This window comes from Strix aluco, chromosome 3 (genome assembly GCF_031877795.1).
Source record: "Strix aluco isolate bStrAlu1 chromosome 3, bStrAlu1.hap1, whole genome shotgun sequence".
In the NCBI taxonomy this organism is placed as follows: Eukaryota; Metazoa; Chordata; class Aves; order Strigiformes; family Strigidae; genus Strix; species Strix aluco.
This window is the reverse complement of record NC_133933.1, coordinates 87,836,767-87,861,427: the sequence shown is the minus strand read 5'-3', so window position 1 is coordinate 87,861,427 and position 24,661 is coordinate 87,836,767. Positions and strand designations below refer to the sequence as shown.

General features: G+C 37.2%; 1 protein-coding gene across 1 annotated transcript in view; it reads right to left on the bottom strand.

Annotated features, from left to right (window-relative positions):
* The window catches only part of MMS22L (MMS22 like, DNA repair protein), a 94,626-nt gene that overhangs the window by 13,249 nt on the left and 56,716 nt on the right, over window positions 1-24,661 (bottom strand). Inside the window, exons 14-19 of the mRNA XM_074819507.1 lie at window positions 14,429-14,619; window positions 11,823-11,973; window positions 7,046-7,188; window positions 6,134-6,276; window positions 5,818-5,977; window positions 3,401-3,570 (exon numbers count right to left, since the gene is read on the bottom strand). Coding sequence (XP_074675608.1) covers window positions 3,401-3,570; window positions 5,818-5,977; window positions 6,134-6,276; window positions 7,046-7,188; window positions 11,823-11,973; window positions 14,429-14,619 — 958 coding nt within the window. The remainder of the gene's footprint in view (window positions 1-3,400; window positions 3,571-5,817; window positions 5,978-6,133; window positions 6,277-7,045; window positions 7,189-11,822; window positions 11,974-14,428; window positions 14,620-24,661) is intronic.

Genomic DNA, 24,661 nt, shown 5'->3' with positions numbered 1-24,661 from the left:
AGGGTGAGATACAGTCGTCAGTTCTGGTGAATTGTGAAGGTGGTAATGAACTATGCTGTGGGGAGAGAAGGAGCTTCATATGTTGTCCTAAAAGATGAAAAATTGGCCTCCACCATTATAGGGTGATGAACAAAAGCAATGCCCTCTCTTAGTACAGCACAGTGACAACAACATTGTCCTTGTTTTTAAGCATGCTGCCTGAGTTGTGTGGCCAGTTGCATTGCCATTACACAGCGTATGTGACCATTTGGGGAATCTTTTTGTATACAATTCAGGAATTCTGTAGGATTTCATAAGATTGCTGCATCAATGAACGTGTGAAATTAATTACCTGCTACTAAGACTGATTTCAAATCCTTTCAAAACCCCCATAAAAGGATCAAATAAACCACATTAAGATTAACTGTTAAAAGCTCTGGAAATAGGGAAGTTTTGCAAACCATTGCTTGCAAACTAAGACGTTTTCTGAGATCTAAGGAGGTTGTTTGGGACAAAGAAGCAGCAGCCCACACTGAAGGAGCTGAAGAAGACTTCAGGACAAGAAAAGAGGAGATTGAGATGGAACCTGGAACTTTTCAGAAGACTGGAAAAAAAGCAAAAAAAAAAGAATTGAAAAGACCTCTGAGTAGAAATGCTACTCAAAGGTGTTGAGTGCATCTGTCACAAAGGGCTTTTATGCTTTGACTATGAATAAAGAATTTGCATGTATAAGATGATATTTTGTATGGTCTCCAAATTCCTGTTTCTTTATTTTCATGTAACTGCTAAAGGATTAAGTTGTAAGCTAGAATGTTAATTGGGACAGATCTATAGAACAATGTGTGTCTAACGTTAGGGTGAATTAAGGTTCCTGCACCAAAATACCACTGCTCCACATCCACGAATGGGCACCAGACATAGGGCAGCCACCTAAGGAGAGTCTGATCACACATGTCACCAGCAGTTTAACTTAGCCGAGGTAGGTGTCCTGGTTTAACCCCAGCCAGCAACTATGCACCACGCAGCCGCTCGCTTGCTCCTCTGCACCACCTCCTGGTGGGATGGGGTGGAGAATTGGGGAAAAAAAAAGGTTAAACTCATGGGTTAACAGATTAATAGCTAAAATAAAATATAGTAGTAGTAGTAGTAATAATAGTAATAATAATAATAATAATAAGGAAGAGAATAAAAAAACCCAACAACTAAAAACCCCAGGAAAAGACAAGTGATGCACAATGCCATTGCTCACCACCTGCTGACCGATGCCCGAGCAGCGATCTGCCCCTCCTAGCCAACTGCCCCAAGTTTATATACTGAGCATGACATCCTATGGTATGGAACATCCCTTTGGCTAGTTTGGGTCAGGTGTCCTGGCCATGCTCCTTCCCAGCTTCTTGTGCACCTCCTTGCTGGCAGAGCTTGGGAAACTGAAAAATCCTTGCCCTAGGATAGTACTACTTAGCAACAACTAAAACATCAGTGTGTTATCGACATTATTCTCACACTAAATCCAAAACACAGCACTGTACCAGCTACTAAGGAGAAAACTAACTCTGTCACAGCCAAAACCAGGACAGTGGGGTTATTCCCAGAGGACTCTGTTTCTCTGTCTTTCCTCCCACCACATTTACATGCTTTATCTCCCATATACGCTTTTAAATCACTTTTCTGATATGCCTGTTTGTTTGTTTGTTTTGTGAGGCTAGTTACTAGTTGAATCAGCTCACAAATTGCTATTCACAGAATTATTAAAGAAAATTAAATGGTAATGTACATGGGGGTGAAAGAATGAATTTAGCCTTAAGCCAACTTGGTGAAAAAATAACCTGAGAAGTCAGAGAGTGCCTAGAATCCATTCTATCTCAAAGGAGCTCAGAAGCAGTCCTAAGAGAATTTTTGTTTTTAAACTGATACTGAAATATTTTCATTTCGAGTTGATTCTAAATAGGAACTTTTCCAGTTTCCCAAACAACGGGGAAGGAAGTATTTTGGAATGAATAAAGCATTTTGAAGCACTTAATGTTGTAACTTTGTAAATACAAACAGTTAATAAAATGTAGAGGTTGCATATTGAAACAGGAAAAATAATTTTTCTTCTCTTTGTCTTCTTTCCCCAGAAGTGTTTGCAAACTAAAGAATTACTTGTTTTCTAGAACCAGCATTTGTCTAAAATAAACTATCTGGTCAATAAGATCATCCAGCTTGGCCGGAAAGCACACAGACTATGCAGCAGACTGCTGAAGAGTATGACAGTGAGGTCAGGAAGTCAAAGACTGACAGAGAAAATGGGAAACAAGGGTCCACAACACTTGGACTTCAAAACCAACTGGAGTGGCTTCATCTTAAAACTACATCCGTATGTGCAGACTACAGAGAAACAGTGCTCTCCGACTAAAATACCAAATTAGCAAGCAGACAGTCACACTCTGTGGTAATATCAGTGTCCAGATGGTCCTACATGTATATAGCTACTGAAAATACCTACTGAGCAGTAAGGCAAGTCATATTCTGCACATCATTATATAATCATATTCACTTCCATATGACATGCCATCGATCACCATGCAACTTTTGAAAGGAATAAGGATGTTTACAATGTCACCACTGCACTGTTTCACAATACAATCCTGTAAAGTAATCAGTTAAGATGGCAATCAAAACGAACACTAAAAGGAAAGAGAACATAGGAAGCAAAAAAAAAAGACCCAAGGATTTACAAGGAAAAGCATGCCAACTTATTTATTTAAAAAATATATTATTTTCTCTTCCTCACCAGCAGGAATTAGTCTCTTTCTACAGCATCAACAAGCCTTACAGAGTTTCAAGATTGATAGGCAAACTGAGGGAAGAATAGGAGGAATAACAGGCAAGAAGGCTTCAGTCATGTAAGCATAAGCAGCAGGAACTCGATTCAGCAAAACATATTCTCAAACTATTAAGATAAAACAGTGCCATGATATGCAGAGGATTGTCTTTCGTTCCTAAGAGCAAACAAAAAAAAAAAAAAAGAGTAACTCATCATTAAGTATCTACAGTTAGCCAAGTCAGGGATGACTTAAAACGTGTTTGCTCTGTCATCTCAACAAGTGCCTTGCTACATATTACGATTATTTGATCCACTGTTTCAGAAATGTCTCACATCAGAGACCAGTGTAAACAGCAGGTTGGCTAAAAGCTTTCTACATACAGCGATTAGACTAGCAGCTCTGAAGTGTACCACAGCATAGCTGCATGCAATGACAGGAAAGCCAATGGGGTGGCATTTTTCCTTCCACTTCTACAAGAAGAAAAATCTCCTCTTGATGCTTCTTTAAATTCAGTCAACACTTGTCTTGATTAGGGAAAAAGAAAACATCCTCTGCAATATGAATCTTTTCCTGAAGATATGTTTGTCTGCTGATAATAGAGTGCAGATATTTACCTGAAGATAAAGAGGTAGGCTTTCCTGAATGGCAGACAGCAAAGCCACAGGCAGCTCTTTGTCCTGCTGGAGCACAGAGTGTGGCAGCAGTAAGCAATCCACGATGCGGAACAAGAGTTGCTGCGATTTGGAAGTAGCCAGTATCGGTGCCCAGAACTTTACCAGACATCCTGTTGAAAATCAAGAAATCCCAAAGGAATTTACAGTCAGGAAAAAAAATAAGTTAAGAAAGCCTAAAGAGGCAATTATGTTAAATTAGATAATCCAAGAGTAGCAACAACAACTGAAATGTCTCACTCTCATATACTTATTCCATGGTATCCCCTTAGAAAAAGCCCAGTCAAGATGACTCAAAGTCTATTTACAGTTCAGCAAAATGAAAGTACTAAATTGATTCAATACATTACAAGTTTTTAGGCAAGTGAGGCTGCTTTAGGAAAAGTACAGTAATGCTAAAGAAAGGACAGTCTCTCACATTCATGCAGAAAAATTAATTGAACTTGATACATAATACTACTGCAATCAGCACACACGCATTTACCTTACTGTGTGCATTCATCACATTTTAAAGAGAGACACTGCCTTTGCCTTCCCTTCACGTTTATCTAACCCCACCGTGGCCACATCAGCAACTACTCACACAGCAATTCAGTGTTAGGAAAACATTAAATATCTTTCCAATTGTATTTAAGGCATCTAATTCAGCAGATTAAAAAGAATGAGGGGCAGCCAACTCCATTAAACCATCATTGTCTCTCCAGATCTTTGTGGGCTCTCAGTTCACAGAATGAGAGCCTCAGAGAACATCTTTCTTGTTTTCAACACATTAATGTATCACTTGTGCAGCTTTGAGACAGTTTTAAGATCTACCTTTTGAGTTGCAAAAAAAAAAAAAAAAGAAAAAAGGTGTTGATGTGTAAATACCCTAACTTTGAGAAACATCTTTATTGCAGGTGAGGTGCAATTTTTCTTGAGAAAATAACTCTATGCTTGTGAGTGTTAATACTCAAAATACAGATCAAATAAAACCAAGATTTCTATGTAGCAGTTCCCACAGACATTCTTAACTTTATATATAATGGAAAGCAAGAAAAAGTTTGCTGGGTTGAAATACAGGAATATCCCAAGAAAAAAGGTTTAAAACACTGAAAATAATAAAAGATCAAAAGTAGGCTGTTACAAGATATTATTAATCTATAAAAGTCATTCATTACCATCTCTAAAAACACTGCAAAACAACATTAATCTTGTGGAGTGAAAGAAAACACAGTGATCAATCATAGAGAAAGAGAACGAGCACTTAACAATACTTCTAATAATGTTTTCTAAGCTTCCTGCTTTGAAAGAAACATGCTCATTCTAGCTAGAAGTACTCCTTCTATTATCACTGCTGTGATGTATGGGACAGTAGAAAACACAATCTGACCACAGACAGGAGGTGTTTAGATTTGTTAAATTTCTTGCTTTTTCCTTACATTATAACACGTCCACAGAATGTGGAGAAGTGATTGAAATACACTTAAATATTTTTTTTCTTTTAAACGTTATTTATGGTCTCTTAACTAAAAAGAAAGAACAATTTCTTGCACACAACATGACTGAAGCTTAATCATTTCCTACTGTAAAGAACAGAAAGGAAAATACCAGCCTAAAATTACTTTACATGGCTCCAGCCCAACGTGTGGGTATCTAAAAACATTTAATGTGACATACATCTTGTATAACAAAATATGAAGATCTTGCAATAGAAAAGTATTTTATAAAATTCATATTCCATTACATTTGTTGCACCTTGTGCATCGTGGTTATGCTTTTCACTGTAGTCCTTATCATCATGAGTATACTGTGTGTACATGCAAATCATTAACTCAGTCTTTAAGATACATAAGGTTTACCCTATTTTTAAAGGTGAGTCAGACTGGCACATTCATTCATAATAAACAGCACTCATTTTTCCATCTTATCAGTGGTTCCACGTTTTAATTAACAAATACTAGAATTTGACCCTTAAAAAAGTTTTAAAAGGAAGCAAATTACATTCCTAAACCAACCTGTTCACTGTCCTAACTCCAATAAATACAATGTAGCATGTCATAACACTGCTTCTCTGGCTTGTCACTGTTTCTGGTTTTGTTTAGATAAAACAGGTGGTTTTCAGTGGTAAAAGACATGAAAACATCTTACTTTTGAAAACACTGATTTGCAGGGTAATTAAAAAAACATACGGAGGTTAGGCATCAGGATAAAAACCAAAGAAAAACAGCAAAAGAAAATTAAATATCTGACTGTATCTTGGTGACTTTGCTTTTGTAAACCATTAAGATAAGCAGTACAAATTAAAAACAAGTATTAAAAGTCACATTTTATTGATTCTTTAAAACTATTTCCTAAAAGAAAAGAGGTTGCAAAATAATTACCTATGATCCAATATGTAAGCTGCAGACCTTCTGGAGGTCCTTTTACCTTCAGATAAGGTTTTACATACTTTAATACATCACCTAAATACTCCAGAGTCTTTGCTACCATGGCAGATTTCTCAGGAAGGGTCTGAAGGCCGCTGTAAGTTCTACCAACAGCCTGAGAAAACAGAAACATTGAAATAAATAGAAATAAACTTACTAAGTTTCTTACCAGGTTTCTGCAGGTCATTTATTTTCGTACACCAAACAAAATCTGATACATAATTCCTTTTCCCTAAAATTGTTGGATGAAGCTAACACAGGTGTACAGTACCTTAATGAATTGAACTAGAGCATTTTTAGGGTCTTGCTTGAAAACTGACTCTTCAACATGACTCTTTGAAAGAATGTTTTCTACTTCTGAGAGTTTAAAAATCAGTCTTGTCATTTCAGTCAGCTGCTCCATATAGGCTTTCCCTGTTGTTACAAGAGAGCACAGCAGTAAATATAGCATACAGTTATGCTTTTCAATTTACTTTAGTCCCAAAATCATAAAATGAAACATGATTTTAAAATGTCAGAAATACAAAGATTCTGCAACTGACTGCATCTCTCTAGACAAAGAATGTTTCTAAACTAGTTATGTTTCTAATACACATACACGAGAATGAAGAGTATTAAGTATGTATAACCAAGTCTTTCATTTTACTGATGGTTTTCTTCAGAATCTACAAAATGTGTATGAAAAGTAGTCACTAGAAGATGTGTTCTACAAATAATTAGGACTGCAGTGCTTTATAGAAGTCATTAAGTATTGCTATAAGAAAGCAAAATATCCAATAGAGAAAAGGGAAGAATTACTTGGCAACTGGATTCTTTTTTTCCTTTTTTTTTTTTTTTATTTTAGGGCATTCACAGCATGATTTCTGACTATTTACTTCAGATTTTCACTTTCTTCAGAGCAGTTTCTCCATGGGGGAAAAATAGCTTGTCTCCTTGGGAGCAAGTTTTTGTTCTTTGCTTCCAAGGAAACAAGCTCTTTTATCTTTGTTTGTGATAAATTTGTCATATGCAGAGCAGGCAAACTATCAATAAATAGCACAAGCAGCATAAAGAAACACATTTTGTAATTAGGTAAAAGTAAAGGAATACAAACAAAAATACATTTTGTAATTAGCTGAAAATGTTTGCCAGTTTTGCAATATAGAATCGTTACTGCAAACATTAGGGAAATGTGAACACTTACCAACTGTTCGCTCAGCATCTGTCTTGGCCAGCATACCACTTGGTTGATCTATGAACATTTGCAAAACGCATCGAAACCAAGAACGTACTGTCAAAGCTTCATAGGATGTATATCCCATACTAGAAAAAGCTTCACACAGTGCACTGCATAGGTAGAAGAGGAAGAAAAAGGTAAAGAGATCTAATAAAAGTATGCAAAAAGGTAGTGGCGTGTCTCATTTGGCTGTACACATATAGAAACAGTGCACAGAAACAATTAGAAATAAAGTAACACAAAGGCCAACTGGCATTCCTTCTGTGTACTCTACAGACTTTGCTCACAATATTGTAATGCCTAAATACAGAGAACATTATAAATCTAGTAATGCCACACATGGTAATATAAAAACATATATACATGGACTTTTGCTACATAAAACAAAACAGAGGGGGAAAAATTCACACAATGGGAAATGTCTTGTTCTAACAATGGATAATTTGATAGTATTATCTAAATTGACAGTGAACAATGCTGGAAATAGTTTATCTGAATCAAGCTGGAACTTCATATCAACACTCCAGCCTTTCATATAAAGTTAGGTCAGGTGCCCCACGCTACTCTGAAGTCTGCTTAGTTCTAACTACACAAAAGATGGAGAAGAGAAGGTCTGCTTTAGCAATTAAAGACATATCATCTTAGAAACAAATCAAAAAGGGAAACATAAAAAGGCACCTTGGAGATGAGAAAAGAAACCGCTATACTTGATGTACACTTACAGATGTATGCATTTATGTATGTATACACACACGAGTATACACATTCCCACATATATACAGCAAGTTCGTTGCATATACTTTCAATCAAACACTCGCTACTGTTCTACCAGGCAGCGTCAGGCCGGAGTCAATGGCACCATCAGTACTCAAAGCACAATCCCTGTACTCTACTGTTCAGTATTCCCAAAGTTTTTCTTGCCTTACCACTGTGAGTAGCTGCTGTAGCCTCTTTCTCCCAAGCATATCTGCCCCACATCATTAATTCTGCAGAAACTCCTTGCTAACAGACAGCAGGTCTGTTCTGCACCCTGTTTCCAATTCCTATCAGACGAGCTCCGTGTGTGCTTCAGGTCAGTGAAATTTCTTGAAAATAGTTACACCTTTTTATTTGAGAGATTTCCTCCCTGGTCAGTCCTAGGTGCTTCGACTTTAATGGAAAATGCTTGCACTCTTTTCTTGATATATGTACATATAAATCTACTTATTTTCTACTGAATTTTTACTCATGCTTGCAACAGAAAGTCAACACAGGTCCAGATGGATTCTGTTTCTCACTGAACAACATTAATAAAGGGTTTTTTCTGTTTCAGTTAGTTAAAACCAATGACAGCTGTATGTTTTGTCTGAACATGCCTGCTGAAGTACTATTGACAAAATTAATGAGACCAAATGCAAACAAATAAAATATAAAAAAATGAACATTAAATTCCAGTACCAAAAGAGAAAAAAAACAGTATGCCTATGGACTTAATGCTCTTTGCAGTAACGTATAAACAATTCCAGCCTTATGTAATTTTGATGTACACAGCCAGTCTACTTGGCCCCAAAGGCTCACGAAAACACTTTCTCCTGTAGTCTCACTCTTGTTTCTCTTGCTTGCTGGTAGGTAGGCCACTTAGGCATCTTTCTAAAATTGGAGAGGAATATGCTCCTAAACGTTAAAAAAGGAAAGAACAGTAACTACCTCTTAGAAGCATGTCAAGTGGTCCTTTTAAACCAGAGAACTTATACACATGCTCAAAGTTAGCTTAAACAGGTTATAATACTATCGCACACTACACATCACAGATCTGGAGAAGAACTTTTAGGCACTACTGCAAAAGAAATGCCAAAGCTTGTGTACATGTTCCCAAGGGCACAGCTTGTCCATCAGAACCTTTATTATCGATACTGAAACAGCTCATATGCAGAACAAGCTTCAATCTTAAAGAGACCAGGCAGAGCTTGCATCAGCAACAAAATAATCTTTTTACTTTTTAACTGAGAATGTTTGATGTGAAAATTATCAGAGCGCAGTAACCATGAAGTCTTAAGATCCCAGCACTTAGATACTTCGATATGTTTTGCTCTACAACTGCTTAAGGTAAATAAGTACGGGAATCATGCTACAAAAAATTGCCATCTCATTAGCCTATAATAAAATGACAGTATTTATAGTACAATACTTTTGTATAATTCTACCAAAAAAGTCTTATCTTAGGTACCTACTGTCCTTTCACAAGGAAATCTGAGGACCTTACAGCTCTGTTGATGAGGTAGTGACATACCTTCTCCTAGTCTCAGATACTTCAGTTTTTACCTTGTTGGCCTTGAGGATAGGGGAAACAGACAATTCTCCTTGAGGCTGGGCAATCGCAACCCCAACAGCTTGGGCAAAAATATTTGCCTCTGTGTGAGTGCTTTCTGTCCCATACTTCCAGCAAGGTGAAGATTCAGAAAAGCAGAGAGTGAGAGAGAGTGAATACGTATGAGAGAGGACCAGAAAGAGTGAGAACATACACACACGTAAGCAAAAGACAAATATCCATCACCACTAAGCTATGGAGTCATGCTTTCTCCTGCCAGTTTCTCTCAATATGGATCCATGAACCTGACATTTGCAGTTAGTCCATGGCACAGCCTGCCAGAGGAGGGCAAGGTCCTCTCATTCCTTTCTAAGGTGGTATTTGAAAAATAAAGGTTTGAATTCCCTCAGAGTACAAGATCCGCTTAACTTGGACTTTCCAAATTCTTGCACAAGTGCTCTAGCCTCTCAGCTAATGTACACCAGGTAACTGTCATCAAAACTAACTGCATTTTTAGATGAAATTATGGCAACAGGGCTGTATGGGGAACTCAGTACTAGCCACATGTGCATGCTCTGCGCTTGCTAATGCAATCATTCTTCCAAACACTGTGGAACAGGAACGCTTTGGGCCATGGTTCCAAATACAGTAAATGTCACCTCACCAAACACATCAATGTATCTATGGATACATATATAACAATATGGCAGGTGCTTAATGAATATTGCTAATGAATACTTAACTGCTTTCAATCACTTAAGTGTTTACTGGGGGAACAAGTAATTAGCCTTAAGCACCTAAATTATACCAAAATTCCAGTTTAGGCATCAAACTATTTTCTTGATCTCACCTGAAGAGCAACAAAATTCAAATTATAAATGCGTATTTATGTGCTTAACTCCTATTTCATTCAGCACATGCTAGGTATCTGCAACTTTGCATGAAACTCACCCTATGAAGATCACACAAGAGAAATGCAGTAAGTTAGAGGACTGAACGCTCCTCTCCTGAGTTCTAAACTGACACACGAGGAACTAAATTCAACCTCTCAACATCTCCCTGCAAGAAGGCCATAGCCTCATCTTTGCTGATCACACTGAAATAGTCTTTACCATATCCTGTTTTACAGCTATGCTCCTTAGTACACCATGTACCCTAAAAATGCGCAACATTTTTCACTTTCGAATACAGTCTGACATAGAAACACTCCCTCTTTCTTTCTCATCTCTCACCTCCCCTGCTTCCAAAGCCTGATTCAGAAGCGGGGCGAGGGGGGAAAAAAAAAAAAAAAAAACACACCACAACAACCACCACCACCACCACCCACCTCTCTAAGGTTCATAGAGGCCTAATTAAAGCAAATAAAATTTCTTAGGTATATAAAATTCTGAGTGAATAGTCCTGGGCAATCTGCTCTACCAGACCCTGCTTGAACAGAAGCACTGGACAAGTTAAGACTACCTGACCTCAAGAGTCCCCTCCAACCTAAAAAAAATTCAGTGATTCTGTGAAAATTCAACATTGGCATGTAAAACATAGGAATGTGATTTTCTAAATCTATTATTTAATTTAAAGAATCCTTTTAGCAGGTCTCGGAAACCTGAGCTACATGAACATTAATATGCACTCAGAAAGTGTTCCAGGCTTGTCAAAAAGAAAGTTTTAATGCATGTGTTTCCTTACAATCCTTTTCCTTATACTTTCAACACTGACCAATCCATCCTCCTCAGCTTCCTGCACAAGTTCTTTGTTTTGAAGAAGTCAAGCTATTCAAACATTGAATACTTACTATATAGCTATCTTCAGATTTCTGTGATAATGTTTATCTTGACTTTTTATAAGATAAAGTTTTTGTGTTAAGTGTAACAGGTAGGAAAAAGAAGACCAGTACCTTTAACTAGAAATTTTAAAATTTACCAAGTTACATTATTCAAGTGCATCCAGGGCAGCAGGCTACTGCCTTGCCAAACTGTAACAACTTTGCCCGATTGTAACAACCATAGAAGGGGGTGGAATAACTATAACTGTGCAAATTAAAAATAGGTTATGGGTTCAGGCACTTCACTCTGATGCAGTATCACTCTTCACAGAAATACCTCTCTGAAGATATTATCCAGGTCCCCATTGCCCAAAATCTGTTAGTAACAACACTGTTTCCACTGAGAAGAAGTGGTTTGCTATATAAAAGACAAATAATTTTTCAAAATACTTACCTATCTTCCTGAGAAATTTTGTGTGTCTTAAGCTATTTACACATTAAAAACAAACAAGCCAACCCAAATTACACCCGCTATCCCCTGGGAAATGTCCCAGATGATTTCAAGAAACCTAGAACTTTAGCAGATGCAAAGAACCTGGACCATCTTCATGAAACATTATTGTTTGAAGCAACATTTTCCACAAGTCTAATGAAGGAATGGCAAGGTACTGGAAGAACAAGTAGTCACAGTTTTTCACCTGTTTTGAATTAGGTGACTTAGATATCTTGACACCAGCTGAGGCCACACCATGTCATCCCATCCAAACAGCTGCATCATTGATAGAACAGGCTGTGGCTGGAGTTCTGATAGGGCTTTGCTGGGTATATCCAAAGCTAAGAGAGTAAAACCTGATTTTAAAAAGAGAGAAAAACATGGCACCGTGTTAATGGTTTCTCAGTATATCCCTGTTTCACTAAAAAGCACTGAAAATTAATTACAATTAATAACATGCAGTCTGGGAGTACCAGAACTCTCAGTTAAAACTAGGCAACTATTCCAACAGATAGCATTTGTACACATGTTAAAATGAAGTCTCTGTCCCAACGAGTCTGTAAATCAACACGACACACTGAATGTAAAGAAGGGAAAATGGATCCAAACATATGCAATTTTAAATATATTCACAAAAACACAGATTATAAATCCTGAAGGCATAGTTTTACCACCTATACAATAAAAAACATGTCTTAAAAACTTGCTGGTTTGCCTTCTTGGCCTCCCTTTCTTGCCTCCATCCACCACTTCTTCCCTTGCCCACATAACGATTACTGGGCTTTACAGGGTTGAGTTTTATTTATTTGTTATTTTTACACACTTCTCGCAGTGAGGAACTGTATCTGGAAGGAATTCACTCAGCAAAAGCTGGTACATTTCTATTTTTAGAATAGACTTTCATGTATCAGAAGTTACTGCGTAAATAAAGCACTATGGACAAGCTTATTCTTGAAAAATGGATCTTCATATAACAGTAGCAGATCTAGAAACTGGGACAGTACTTTGTGAAGAGTTTTTGTTAATGAAGCATAACCTTTTGCTGTTTCTGTTAGGTCTACTGTGGAATCTACATCTAACACTACCAGAATAAAAAAAAAATATAGCACATTCTTTATGCTGCAAATAACAAATGCACTTAAACTCCAGAAGAAAATGTAATCTGAAATGCTGAGCAGTTATTAGGTTATAGGAAATGAGAGGCATCAAATGAGTCAGGAAAACTGACTTTGGAGGGCAATGAAATAAAGGGGCTCACTGGTTCCCAAAGTCTCCAATTCAAGCCAAATATAAATGTAATACTAATTTATTAAAATAATGATTTATAGAACTGTATGCATTGAGAAGGTAACTTTGAATTAGACAGAAGAGGCTAGTTTTCAGAAACAACGATGAAGCTATTTTAATTAATGGTGTAGGGACAGACTGCCTTAAGCTATGAAGGACTTCACATTTCCTTACATGCCTTGGAATAAAAAAAGGAGGTCATACAGAGTCACCACTCTGCCTTCACTGAGGATGCAATTTGTGCCAGACTTCTTCCAGATTATCACATCATTTCTACAGCATCAGCCATAACACGGGTGGAGGAGAAATGGGAGACAGAAACGCTAATGTGAGTGCCAGGCTATTGCCTGGCAGGGGGAGCAGGAGAGCTGTGACTGCTGATCTATCCTCCGGGCAGCAACCTCTAAGGCAAGAAGCTCATACAGCACGGGAAGGGTTTGCCTTCCTCTGTAGTACTGCCTACCACATCTCTATAAAGCAGGTCACAACTGCACTCCCCTGATTCTAAGTGGAGTTTATAATAGGTTGTTCGTCTTGCTATTTCACTGTGTTAATGAAAAATAAAAAGATATGACACTGCAGGAAATGAATGAAAGTTTTGACATGAGCAACCTCTTCCTTTGATTTGTATTTCTGTTTCCCACACATGCTTCAGCAGTGTGAGACCACTACGTTGCACGCTGCCTCCTTCATTAACGTTACCTACTAACTGCTGCAGAGCTGCTTCACATGAAGGGCCTTTTAACTTTTCTGTTACTAACTCGGTACTTCTGAGCTTGTAACTTCATATCATGATGGAAAAAAAAATATTTTATGTTTCACACCTCTCTAAATTTTAGGTAAATGGATACAAGATTTCACTGTAACAGCAGAATACAATGCTAGCTACTGATGTTAAAGATCAAACTGAGATTTCTTTCTATTCACTGCCACGCTGACTGGTTGCACGTGGAGTTCACATACATATGGAACGTTGACTTCAAGATTAAAACCCTTCAGTGTAAAGCAAGATAAATAATTAAAATGAATTATGAAATAGTTTTATGACCATAAGGGTTCAGCAAAAAACAAGTCATGCAATCAACCTTTTAAAAATTGTCTCCAAACATAAAACATTATTTTAAAAAACTTAGTTTGCATCACAACCATAATGAATAGTTAAACACAAAATTGCAATAAACTTTTAAAAAAAGATGTAAATTCTAGATATAGTGAAAGAAGTTACTCTTATTTATATTGTATAACATTTGCAACGTTGATTATAATCTGACTAGTAGGGAAAAAGAAGTCAGGCTTGTATAGCTTCAGACCCCTTGAAGTTCTCAATCTGTTTGTATTCTATTAAGTAATTCAACACTACAATATTTCTTCTTGATATTTAGCATAGAATCTACTTTTCTGCATTTATGCATATTTAAGTCACTACATGGAAGTAGAAATATCACAAAATGCAAAATCCTTGAAAGTTTGTGACCCAGAAAATAGCACCAAAACCAGTAAGTCACAGGGTGGGCCAATGCTAACCTGCCGCTGTATCAGCAAGCTGTGGGGAAGGTGGCATCTGTGACATTCTCTGGCTCTTCAAGTAGGGAAAGAAATTTCTCCAGAGAGCACTGGCGACAGCAAGGTGGTGCTCTTTAGCCACTAATGGAAGCTGTGCGTCTGGGGCCGTGTTCCCCAGTTGAAGTCCCTGGCTTACACGTTTGTGCACACTCCTAGGGAGAAACAAAAACAATGTTTACGTTCAATAAATGAAAAATTCACATCTTTTAAAAACGTATTTACAACTACTTTAAACCGTAGAGCCTGAGAACTGAAGGATCATTTTGTGCAATTAAAGCCTTTATGCAAAGACATTATGCATACCAGTTATTTGATGGATGAATGATGGCATATTAAGCACCATAAAGTTAATGTTAATTACTAATGTCAACCATTAATTATATGCTTTTTAATATGTCAGATCAAAATGAGAAATAGGCAGCTTTAAAATGAATATCTGCATTTTGCAACTGCTAGCATGACAAGCAAGTCTGCTTACAATTCAAAGCCAGATGCTTTAAAATTTTTGTCAGTAGGGTTTTTAGGAGAGGGTTGTGTACAGCAAATAATGGCAAATGATTTTGATCAATCGTAAAGCTTCCATCTGAAATCTATTTCTCATCTGTAAAATCTCACTAGGTGCGAGTTTAGATAAGAGAAAAGATTCATTTTATCCTGATGCGCTGCAAACAATTAGGTTTGACAGCAATGCCCACAGCTTTGTTAGTACAGTAAGGACAAAAGTTACCACTACACATAACTCCCATCTCTTCCTGAGACAATGTGGCATGAATTCAATAACACACTCAATTTTCTTTGATTCTTCTAGTACCATTCCTGCTACTTAATCTAATTTGGAAGTTGTGACTTTCTAGAGGTTTAATAGAGATATGTCTGCAGGGAATCAATGTTCTCAGAGAAATGGGGGGCGGGGGGGGAGCATTAATAAATTTGTCTGGTAGAGCAGGATAGGAGGCATTACTGAACTAGGCTGATCAACTAAATAACATGCTTATTAAAAACAATCTGTAGGAACGCACTATCATTCCTGTTCCTATTTATCTTCTGGTCAACTCAATTGAGATTGTGCATTAAAGCACAGGCAGCATTATTACATTTGCTTTATTAAATTCTATAAACAGCACTGTAAAGTCAGAGTCAAGATATTTATAAGATAATGGCAAACAGCAGAGGCATCAAGACTTGCCTTAACACTAACATTTGTAAACTGTAATATTTTTTTCCTTAATTGCCATTCTCACAATAGCAACTGCTTCACAAAACTCTTCCCCTAGATCTTTATTCTGTGCTCACCCTAATTTGAAATAAACCAAAACAAAAATACAAAAAACTCCAGCCCCTAGTTCTCATCTGGGAACGTGGGAAAATTATGAAAGAATTACACAACTCACAGCACTCATTAGGACATCTGAAATGGAATAATTTTAAATAAAGAGTAGGCTGGCTGCAAGGCCTTTCCATACTAGGGCTGATATTAGAAGCGCATCTCATTATATCAAATTAGTATCCAAAAATTCTGCCTAACACATAATTTAAAACATAAAACATACTGGCTGTCAAAGGTAACGATACCTTATGCCTGCCTGCAGGCATCCATTAGTTTCAATAGGACAGACAGAGAGAGAATTGAGTACCAGCTACTTTTTGAATAGCTACATTTAACAGACAAGGAAAGGTACGCAATATTAAGAGGAATCAGGTATTTCTTTGAGAGACAGTGTGAGTCCAAACACGGAAACAGAAGCCAGGAATTCTAAACCCAACATTTATTCCCTCTGTGGCTTCACATAAATCATACTGTCTTTGTTAGCCTCAGTTTCCCAGCCCTGATATTTGGACAGTAAACCAGCTTACCCTTTACGGATGCTGTGAAAACAATCAATGCTTAGAAACTGAGGATTATATTCAGTATATCAGTTGGCATTCCTATTTACAAGGCATATTCTCCAAGTCAACATGAACTGAAATAGAAGCAAGATTAGCATAAAAAGTCGAGCAATACTTCTTTGGGAGTATTCCTTATTAAAAAAAGGACAAAAAAGAGGGTGTAGAAGTAGTGAGGTCTAGAGGACGAACAATGAAAAAGTAAAAGCAGGGCTAAAGAAACAAGTTAAAAATATATTTTTGCCTATTACAAAAAAAAAAAAAAAGGAAAGTTTAACAGTAAAAACAAAGGGCTTTTCTGGTTTATTTTGTTAAGAAAGGAAATCATGATGCCTCATAGTGCAGAGAATAAAACTTCTGGGACCAAATTCTGCCCTACTTACACCCAGACTACACTGTAAAATTGCACAAAGTCCTTTTTCTCTCCTCTAAATTGCTTCTCCAAAGAAGGGTGCCTTGCATCTCCTTTAGCCATCTATGCAAAGTAGAAGGGTGTACAGACTTCCAAAGTAAGGTAATATATCTCTGTGTCAGTGGAAGGGCAACACGTACAAATCAGTATTTATGTTTATTCATAGTAACCTACACAAATGCTTGCAATAAGGTAAATACTTAGAATCGACGGGGCATCAATATATGCTGCAGCTGATGCAGCCAGCTACTTCTACCAACAAACAAATTTTTTAATTCCATAAAAATATGGATAAATACTATTTTACTTTTTATTCAGGCTTCCACATTTTTCTAACACTATACAAGAGTACCATCAAACATCATTCCATTTCTGAAACTATATACATCTAGTTTTGCAAGCTCTGGAACCACCGTTTGCCTCACTACAATAATAACTTGGTGTGGTTTTTACTTGTTTTAAATCATGGATTTTCTATTTCTGCAAAAAGAGGTGTGTTTTTCATTTTGCCATCAGATCAAATAAACCCTGGGTTTATAAAAGGGAATGTTTGTGCTACCTGAATAAGGACTGTGCTGGATGTATAGGTACAGCAGTAGGATGTGGGATTATTTTCTGCATCCTACAGCTGAGTAAGGAATTACAGCCATTTATCTGGATGCAGGTATTGTAATCTTTTACAATCATAAACCATGCCTTTGCAAGCCTAGATTACTAAAATGGAGTGAAACTTTAGGTCAAGTTGGAAAAGTAACACACATAAATGCAGAAACCTGCCTATATAATGAAAAGTCAGGTCACTACTAGTCCATAATCTGCACTGGCTGCATATTGGCATCCCGATTTAGTACAATGTAATTTAATTTAATCTATAAGGGTTCAGAACTCACCAACATGAGAGAACTCTCTCCTCCTACCAGCATTGGCAGGAATGCATACTACCACCCTCAGGAGCTCTCAGACTATAAATAGGCACTGGTTTCTCCACAGACAGTACTCCCAGTTCCTCTGCTCCAAGACCATGCCAGGCCAGCCACAGCATCCAGAGAACTCAGCTGCCCAGCCCAGTAGAGCCACGATTAAGCTCAGTAAAGTCTTTTTAAAGGACCTGAATGACCTTTCAGTGTTGAACAAAATAAATAATTAACAAACACCACCTGCAGGACCAACACCCTTGGATAAATCTAGGGAGATTGGGTAGAGATATATGAGTATTTCTAAAGTGATAAATGGCTTTGATGCTTAGCATCTCAACTACTAAGATCAGTTCTTTCAAGAAAAACTCAGGCAAAGTAAAATGAAACAAAGCATCATCACACTCAGATTCAAAGACAGGTAATAGGGGCTTTGTGCTCTCTGCAGATCAATGGAACTTGAATAATACTTGAATTTTGAGATTTCCCTTCCAAACATTCTCCCACTTTCTGTATCACTGTAAGATTATCAACACAGTTTCTCATTTTGATATTTTGGCAGCAAATGCATTGTGCCTTGGTCTGATTTTAGTGTTGCCATAGAGGAGGTAACAGCAACAGAAGTGATTGGGGGAATTTGAGGCTTCTTCAGCTATGGGGTAGCTATGAAGATTTCAGCATAAAGAACTGAAGAGATATGGAGGTTAGCTGATGCAGAGAAAAAAAGTGAGAGTTTTGATTTCAGTGAAGAAGACAGAAGAGCTTTACATTCTCTCAACAAACCCCAGACGCAGACATGATGTCAGCTACTTGGAAATGTGCACAACAATAAAATTATCAGCTTAAGGTCTCCCAAAAAATCAAAAGCCACATTAATACAATGAAAAGTATATTTGTTTCTGCTGAAAAGATTAGTAACATGTTACACAATAAACATGGCATTAAAATAAAATTCAAAATAGAAATGCCAGTGTTGATGCTACTCCATTTCATACAGAAAGGTGTTTCTGTTTCCCTTCCCCTCTTACTTGCCAATACAAAGAAATTATCCAGCACTATTGTATGGCAAAAGATTGGGCTTTCCTGTAGAAATCTATCCAGTCATATTTTCTATGGTTGTATAAGTCTCACTGCAGTGATACACTCAAATTTTCTGCTACTGCTACAGGTGCAAAACTCCCAAGATCTCTGCTAGACAGCAGTCCACTTAGCTTCAGTGACCAAACAATATTTTCCAAGCAGCATTTCAGGATTTAGTTCAAAATTACTCATCTAATTTCACTTTCCTCAAATGGCATAAAACATCAATACTTCTTTAATACATCTACTCATTTCTTCCTTTCAGTCCACCAGAATTGTTGCTTCTTATGGTGACCAGAACTGGAAGCGAGGTTTCAGCAGAAGTCACACATATTTCCAGTAACTAGTCCTATCCAAGATTAAGCTGAAGATCATCCTTGTGTGCCCTTCATATACCTTTGAAAATAATCCACTATGACTATTATGTCATTTAATTACATGATAGTTATAGAAAATTGCAACTTATTTCATTGATCCATATGGATACAAACTCCCATGTTGACAGACTCACTGTTCAACTTCTTAGTAATTTGTTCATAAGCATTTACTTATTTTTATCTCTACGCTTCAAATATGCAGTTTACACCAAATACATGTACATTTCTGAAATCATAACCTGTTATACTACCATAAAATATAATACAAAGCATGAAGGGGAATACATTTTCAGAGTGAGTTAATTACTTTTATACAGAATTTTTCAAAACATTAAAAAAAGAAAAGCTAGTTTAAATATGGACAATAATACTGGCATTCACAAAGGCAAGGACAAAATGGTTGCATCTAGGTTCAAGTTTGCTTTCAATGCAGTATCACAGAGCTGTGCCAAGGTACAAGTAACAAACTGTATGATCCTATCTCTCTTCTACATCCAGATTCATGAAAATGAAATGGATCTTGATTCACAGAAGTGGCACCCTAACTGTACAGTGGTTCCACAATGGCCCAGCTCCTCCAAGAAGAAAGTGCCCCAACCTAACCAAGTTTAGAGATTGGTGGCAAGTCATAGGTACGGGTTTCAGACATCACCAGTGAATGATGTGACCAGTTGACCTAGCATGTCACCTAAAAAGGTGAACCTTCCTTCTCTTGGCCATAGTTATGAATGCAGCTATGCTGGCTTGCAGAGCTCTGCACTGAACTCCTGGTTATCAGTATGCTTAGTAAGTGCACTGACAGCATGCTTATGGGAATTTTAAGTGCTAAACTATCTAGTTTATGTCCTCAAAGTGCCTAAACTGGATGCTAAACAGATAAGGCCTGTGAAAACAGCCTTAGTGTCTCTGGGCACACAAGTTTAGGTACCTAGGGAACTTTAGTGGTTAAAACAGTCACCTACATGCTTTCATCAGACACTTCCACATTCAGGCCGTTTCAGTGAAACATGAATGAAGGAAGGTGACTAAAGTCATCCAAGTCTGATTCAAACATACAAGTTCTCTTTTAAATCTGTTTAACTCTTTGAGATACAATTTCTTTTTTATATACCTTTACATAGCACCCAGTATATTGAGACTGGTACGACTACAGTTAGGAACCAGACAGAAGAAGCAATTCCACCTCAAATCAGAATCTCTCAAGTTGTTTCCATATCTGCAATATACATACAAAGTAACTATAAAGTCTCTTCATATTTGAGCAACAGCCTTTTCACTCTTAGATAATTCAAGAAAAACAACACCTCAAAAGAGCACAGAATTTTCACCCTTTATGGAATTAAAAAATAGATTTCAGAAAGATAAGCAATATGAGAAACTTAAAGCCAAAAATAAATTTTCCCATCCATTAAAAGAAACATTTGAAAAAAAATCCCAGAGTTTATAATGAAAGTGTCAGTACTGTGCAAGCCATAATGATAGCATCACAACCACCACAGAGTTGTACTGCTGACTGTACAAACAGAACAAAGCATGACAGAATATTATCAAACATTAACATGTCCCCATCAGATCAGTATTTATTAAATCGTGTTTCAGTGTTCTTCTTTCAGTTTAATTTGCTTCAATAATTCACAATAAACTGCATGTTTAAATGTTTACTGCAAAAACTATGTCCAGATAATATGCCTGGTTATTTATGTATGCATATGATGATCACTGATTGGTGTGATGAGGTAGGGAAGGCTAACAAGCGAAGAAGGATGCTTTTCAGAACTCTAGCATCCAGGATTTTTATCAAATGCTTTACTTCACACATTTGTGCTTAAGTTTTTTATAGCACAGACTTGCACAACGTCATACATGTCATGTTACAACATGCCTTCATCAGGCACAACAATGTGAAGCATCCACAAAGTGACATGTCTTAGACATTGGATGAGATCCAAAGGGATAAAAGGATGCAATGGTTAAAAAGCAGGGCACAAACAGATCTCAGACTTCTGAATCATAATTCCCAAATTGCTCACTTAGTCAGATCACCCTCTTTTGACCAGGAAGTTCCCTAGGTGCTTGCAATTCAGCTACACAAAAGCCTTGAGCTGAGCATCTAACCCACAATCTCTGTCTACTGGGGCCAAGAAATCTGATCATGACTAACCCACACCAAAAAAAGCAGGCTGCATAAGGTGCAGCAGTAGCTTCCTTCATTTTAATACACATTTTTTATATAACAACCAATGAGTCACAGCCTCAGGATGGAGGGCACCAGGGTCCAGTTCTGATAGACTGTTTTTGGGATCAGGCTCTGCTCTTGATTGATAGTTTTACATTAAGTCAGTCAGTGGATAAAAACGTGAAATCCCAGAACAAGGAATGGAGCCCATGACACTCTTCCTTCCCTATATTACATCCTAACCACTAGGTAACAAGATATTTAATTGTTCAAACTGTTGTCTGTTATTTAAAACAAACCACAAAACCAAACCAAAAAACCCTGATCATATTTAAGTACACATCTACAACAGTGGTTCCAAGCACACAGACTTCTGTCCTTCATGACACTGAATCAGACATCTCTGGGCCCACCAGACACACACAGGATTCAGTCCCTCACTTTGCATTTTCTGTAGGCTAGCAGTAGACAAAGTCCCACATAAGAGGCAAGAGCGGTTTGTTGTATAAGATGTGCATGTTGTACATGCCAAAGAAGTTGCTGCTCAGCTGGACCTGTTACTGTAGGCCATCAGACCACTGTATCTTGGAAGACCCATACACCATTTGAGAGCAGGAGTCTTCCAAGTTCCAGTATCCTCCTAGCTCATCTGAACAGAGCTGTCAGGCAGGCAGATGCCCTAGTGCTCAGGAGTAAAAGGTCAAAAGGCCTAAATCACCATAACACTCTAGGACTGAGGTGCTTCAGACCATAATTTAAAGGATTTGTTTATATATGTGTGTTAGTAGATATATAGAGAGAAATAAATAAAAATGTCAGGGCATTAACTTAGGCTGTAAGAGACACACACAGACATTAGGGCAGCATTTCAATTATGACAGCTTCTCTGTAAAACCTTAGCTAATCATTGCTAAAAGATACTCCGCCTTCCTCCAACCAAAAGCCCTAATCATACTGTTTTCTGCTTTTTCCACATGCACATCAGGTAAACATTGCCCGTAAACATTCTAAAACATATTCTGCATTATGTTCCCTTAATTGAAAAAAATGCCTGTTAACAAAATAAAAAAGGCTACAGATCCTTTCAATTTACCACACATCAGTCACTGCCTGAATAGAAGCAGATCACATACTCTTTCTATTGAAGATACAGTAGGTTTAAAGGGAGTCATTCCAATTCTTTCATTGATGGTATAAATCTTCAAATCTCAGTGGAAGAGCCTAGTATATTCCTATTGTTAGTGGATCATTGACAGCATAGACTCAAGAGTTAAGAGGCTTCTAATGTGACAATTTATATAAGCAGAGTAATTAAAATATATTAGAAATCCAGATAATCTCCCCCAATCAAACCAATGAAGGGCAGCCCATGGGCATTCAAATCACACATTTCAATTTATCTCAGGGTCACCTTCCCAAGTTAAATAATATCAACAGAAAATACCTTAAACTAAATGAGCCTTACTCACTACTAAACCTATTCAGGAAAGCTCTTTCGAGACACAAATATTTTAAGAACAGTTAACCACTTTAAACAACTACTTTTTTCCTTTTAGTGATTTGAAGACTAAAGCCACGTTTCATTTCTCAGACATTACTTGAGATATTCACTAAAATATAGGAAAGAGAGGGGAAAAGCGTGACAGATCCTTTTAAATGTTATAAGGCAAGTACAGCAGCAGCAATATTTTCTCACATTACCTGAGAGTGCATTGGTACAGACAACGCAGGTTGGCAGTAATTAAATAATTATACTATCAACAGCTAGGGAATACAGTTCTTATGATTTTTTAATATTCTCAGAAGCAATTATATTTTTTTACTATTTCTGAGGTTTTTTTGTTTGTTTTATATATCTTCTGCAAGTAAGTCTATCAACTGCACAATGAAAAGCACTTGATTACATTACATTTTGACATAAAATAAAAAGTAAATCAAAAGCAGCATTCCTTATATAAAGCTTTCCAAGTTTAAGGTTATATTAAGAAAACAAAAAACCCAAAACATAGCCATTGCAACTGACACCATAAGAAGCAAAAATGGAAGACATACACTATGCAAATTTTAAGTCAATGTTTCTAAATGTTTTTCTTTTTGAGAACAAATGCTGTAATACATAGCTTGGTAACTACTTCATTAGAGAAATACGATTCCAGAAATATGGCTCTTTGTCTGAAACTAATACAGAGGAATTAGGTAGATCCATGTTCTTCACTAAATTTTTTAGATTTAAAAGTAACAATACAAACAGCATGTAGCACAGAAAAAGGTGAACTGAAAGTCTCAGATTTTAAGACAGTCTTCTTTTCCACAGCAATATGGAAACAATAATATTATGTTAGGATACATAATCAAAGTTACCTCTCATTGCTTGATCCATTTTCCCAATCAAGGAATCACTAAAATTGGCAAGTGACCATGACCTAATCCACTTCAAAGTTTTCAAACCAAGCATTCAAAGCAAGAAAGGTTAGTTTGTCAAGCTGCAGCATCTCTAAACATGGCCATCCCTCGAATCATTGAACATATTCATTCTTTGGGAGTTCATGTTCTGGACTTTTAGAAGGAAGTAGCATATAGGAGTGACAAAGATGACTCAAAATCTAGGTGTATTACACATATACTCCTTTACTTTTTTCTACTGGAAGGCAAAAGTTGCACAAAGGCCAAAGCAGTACTAGCCTGAACATTCCACCCTTTACTGGAGAGCAGTAAAAGTTCCCAGGATACCACCAACAGACTTGGCAGAGACAAGAGGATAAAAAAGGCTATTTTAAAACTCATGGAGTTGCAGGAAGAAGTGCGAAAATCCTTCAAAAAGGAAAGCGGACAGACAGCAACTGCTGAAAAGTTTAACTCAGGAAAAAGAAAAAATCCCAGAAATGAAGTGACCTCCAAGCACAGCCAGCTCTCCCTCCTCTATTATACCACTTCTTCTTTCATCACATTCTTCCTGCAGCGACCTTTCCCCTATGCATTATATGGCAGAAGAGAGACCTGGAATGTGTTATGATCAGCCTGTCCTGTCCTTCTGACTCTCCCAGACGACTGTGGATGCAGTGAGACTTGCAATGATCCAGGCCAAAGAGATGCCACAATCATGAATTGCAAGTGAAAGCTGTCAAATAAACACTTTCAAGAATTTTCAACAGGTTGCTTGATGAAGGTCTTAAACATACAGAGAAATGGGCCAGCAGTCTACCTGAAACACTTCTTATTAAATTACAGGAAAGGGCAAGTATTCAGAAAAGAACTAGCATAAAATAAAATCACGGACAAAGAAAAGGAAATCAAGCTTGAAATTCTTTTTTCCTGGCTGGATTCCTTTTACTTTAAAGAGAGAGGCAAAGC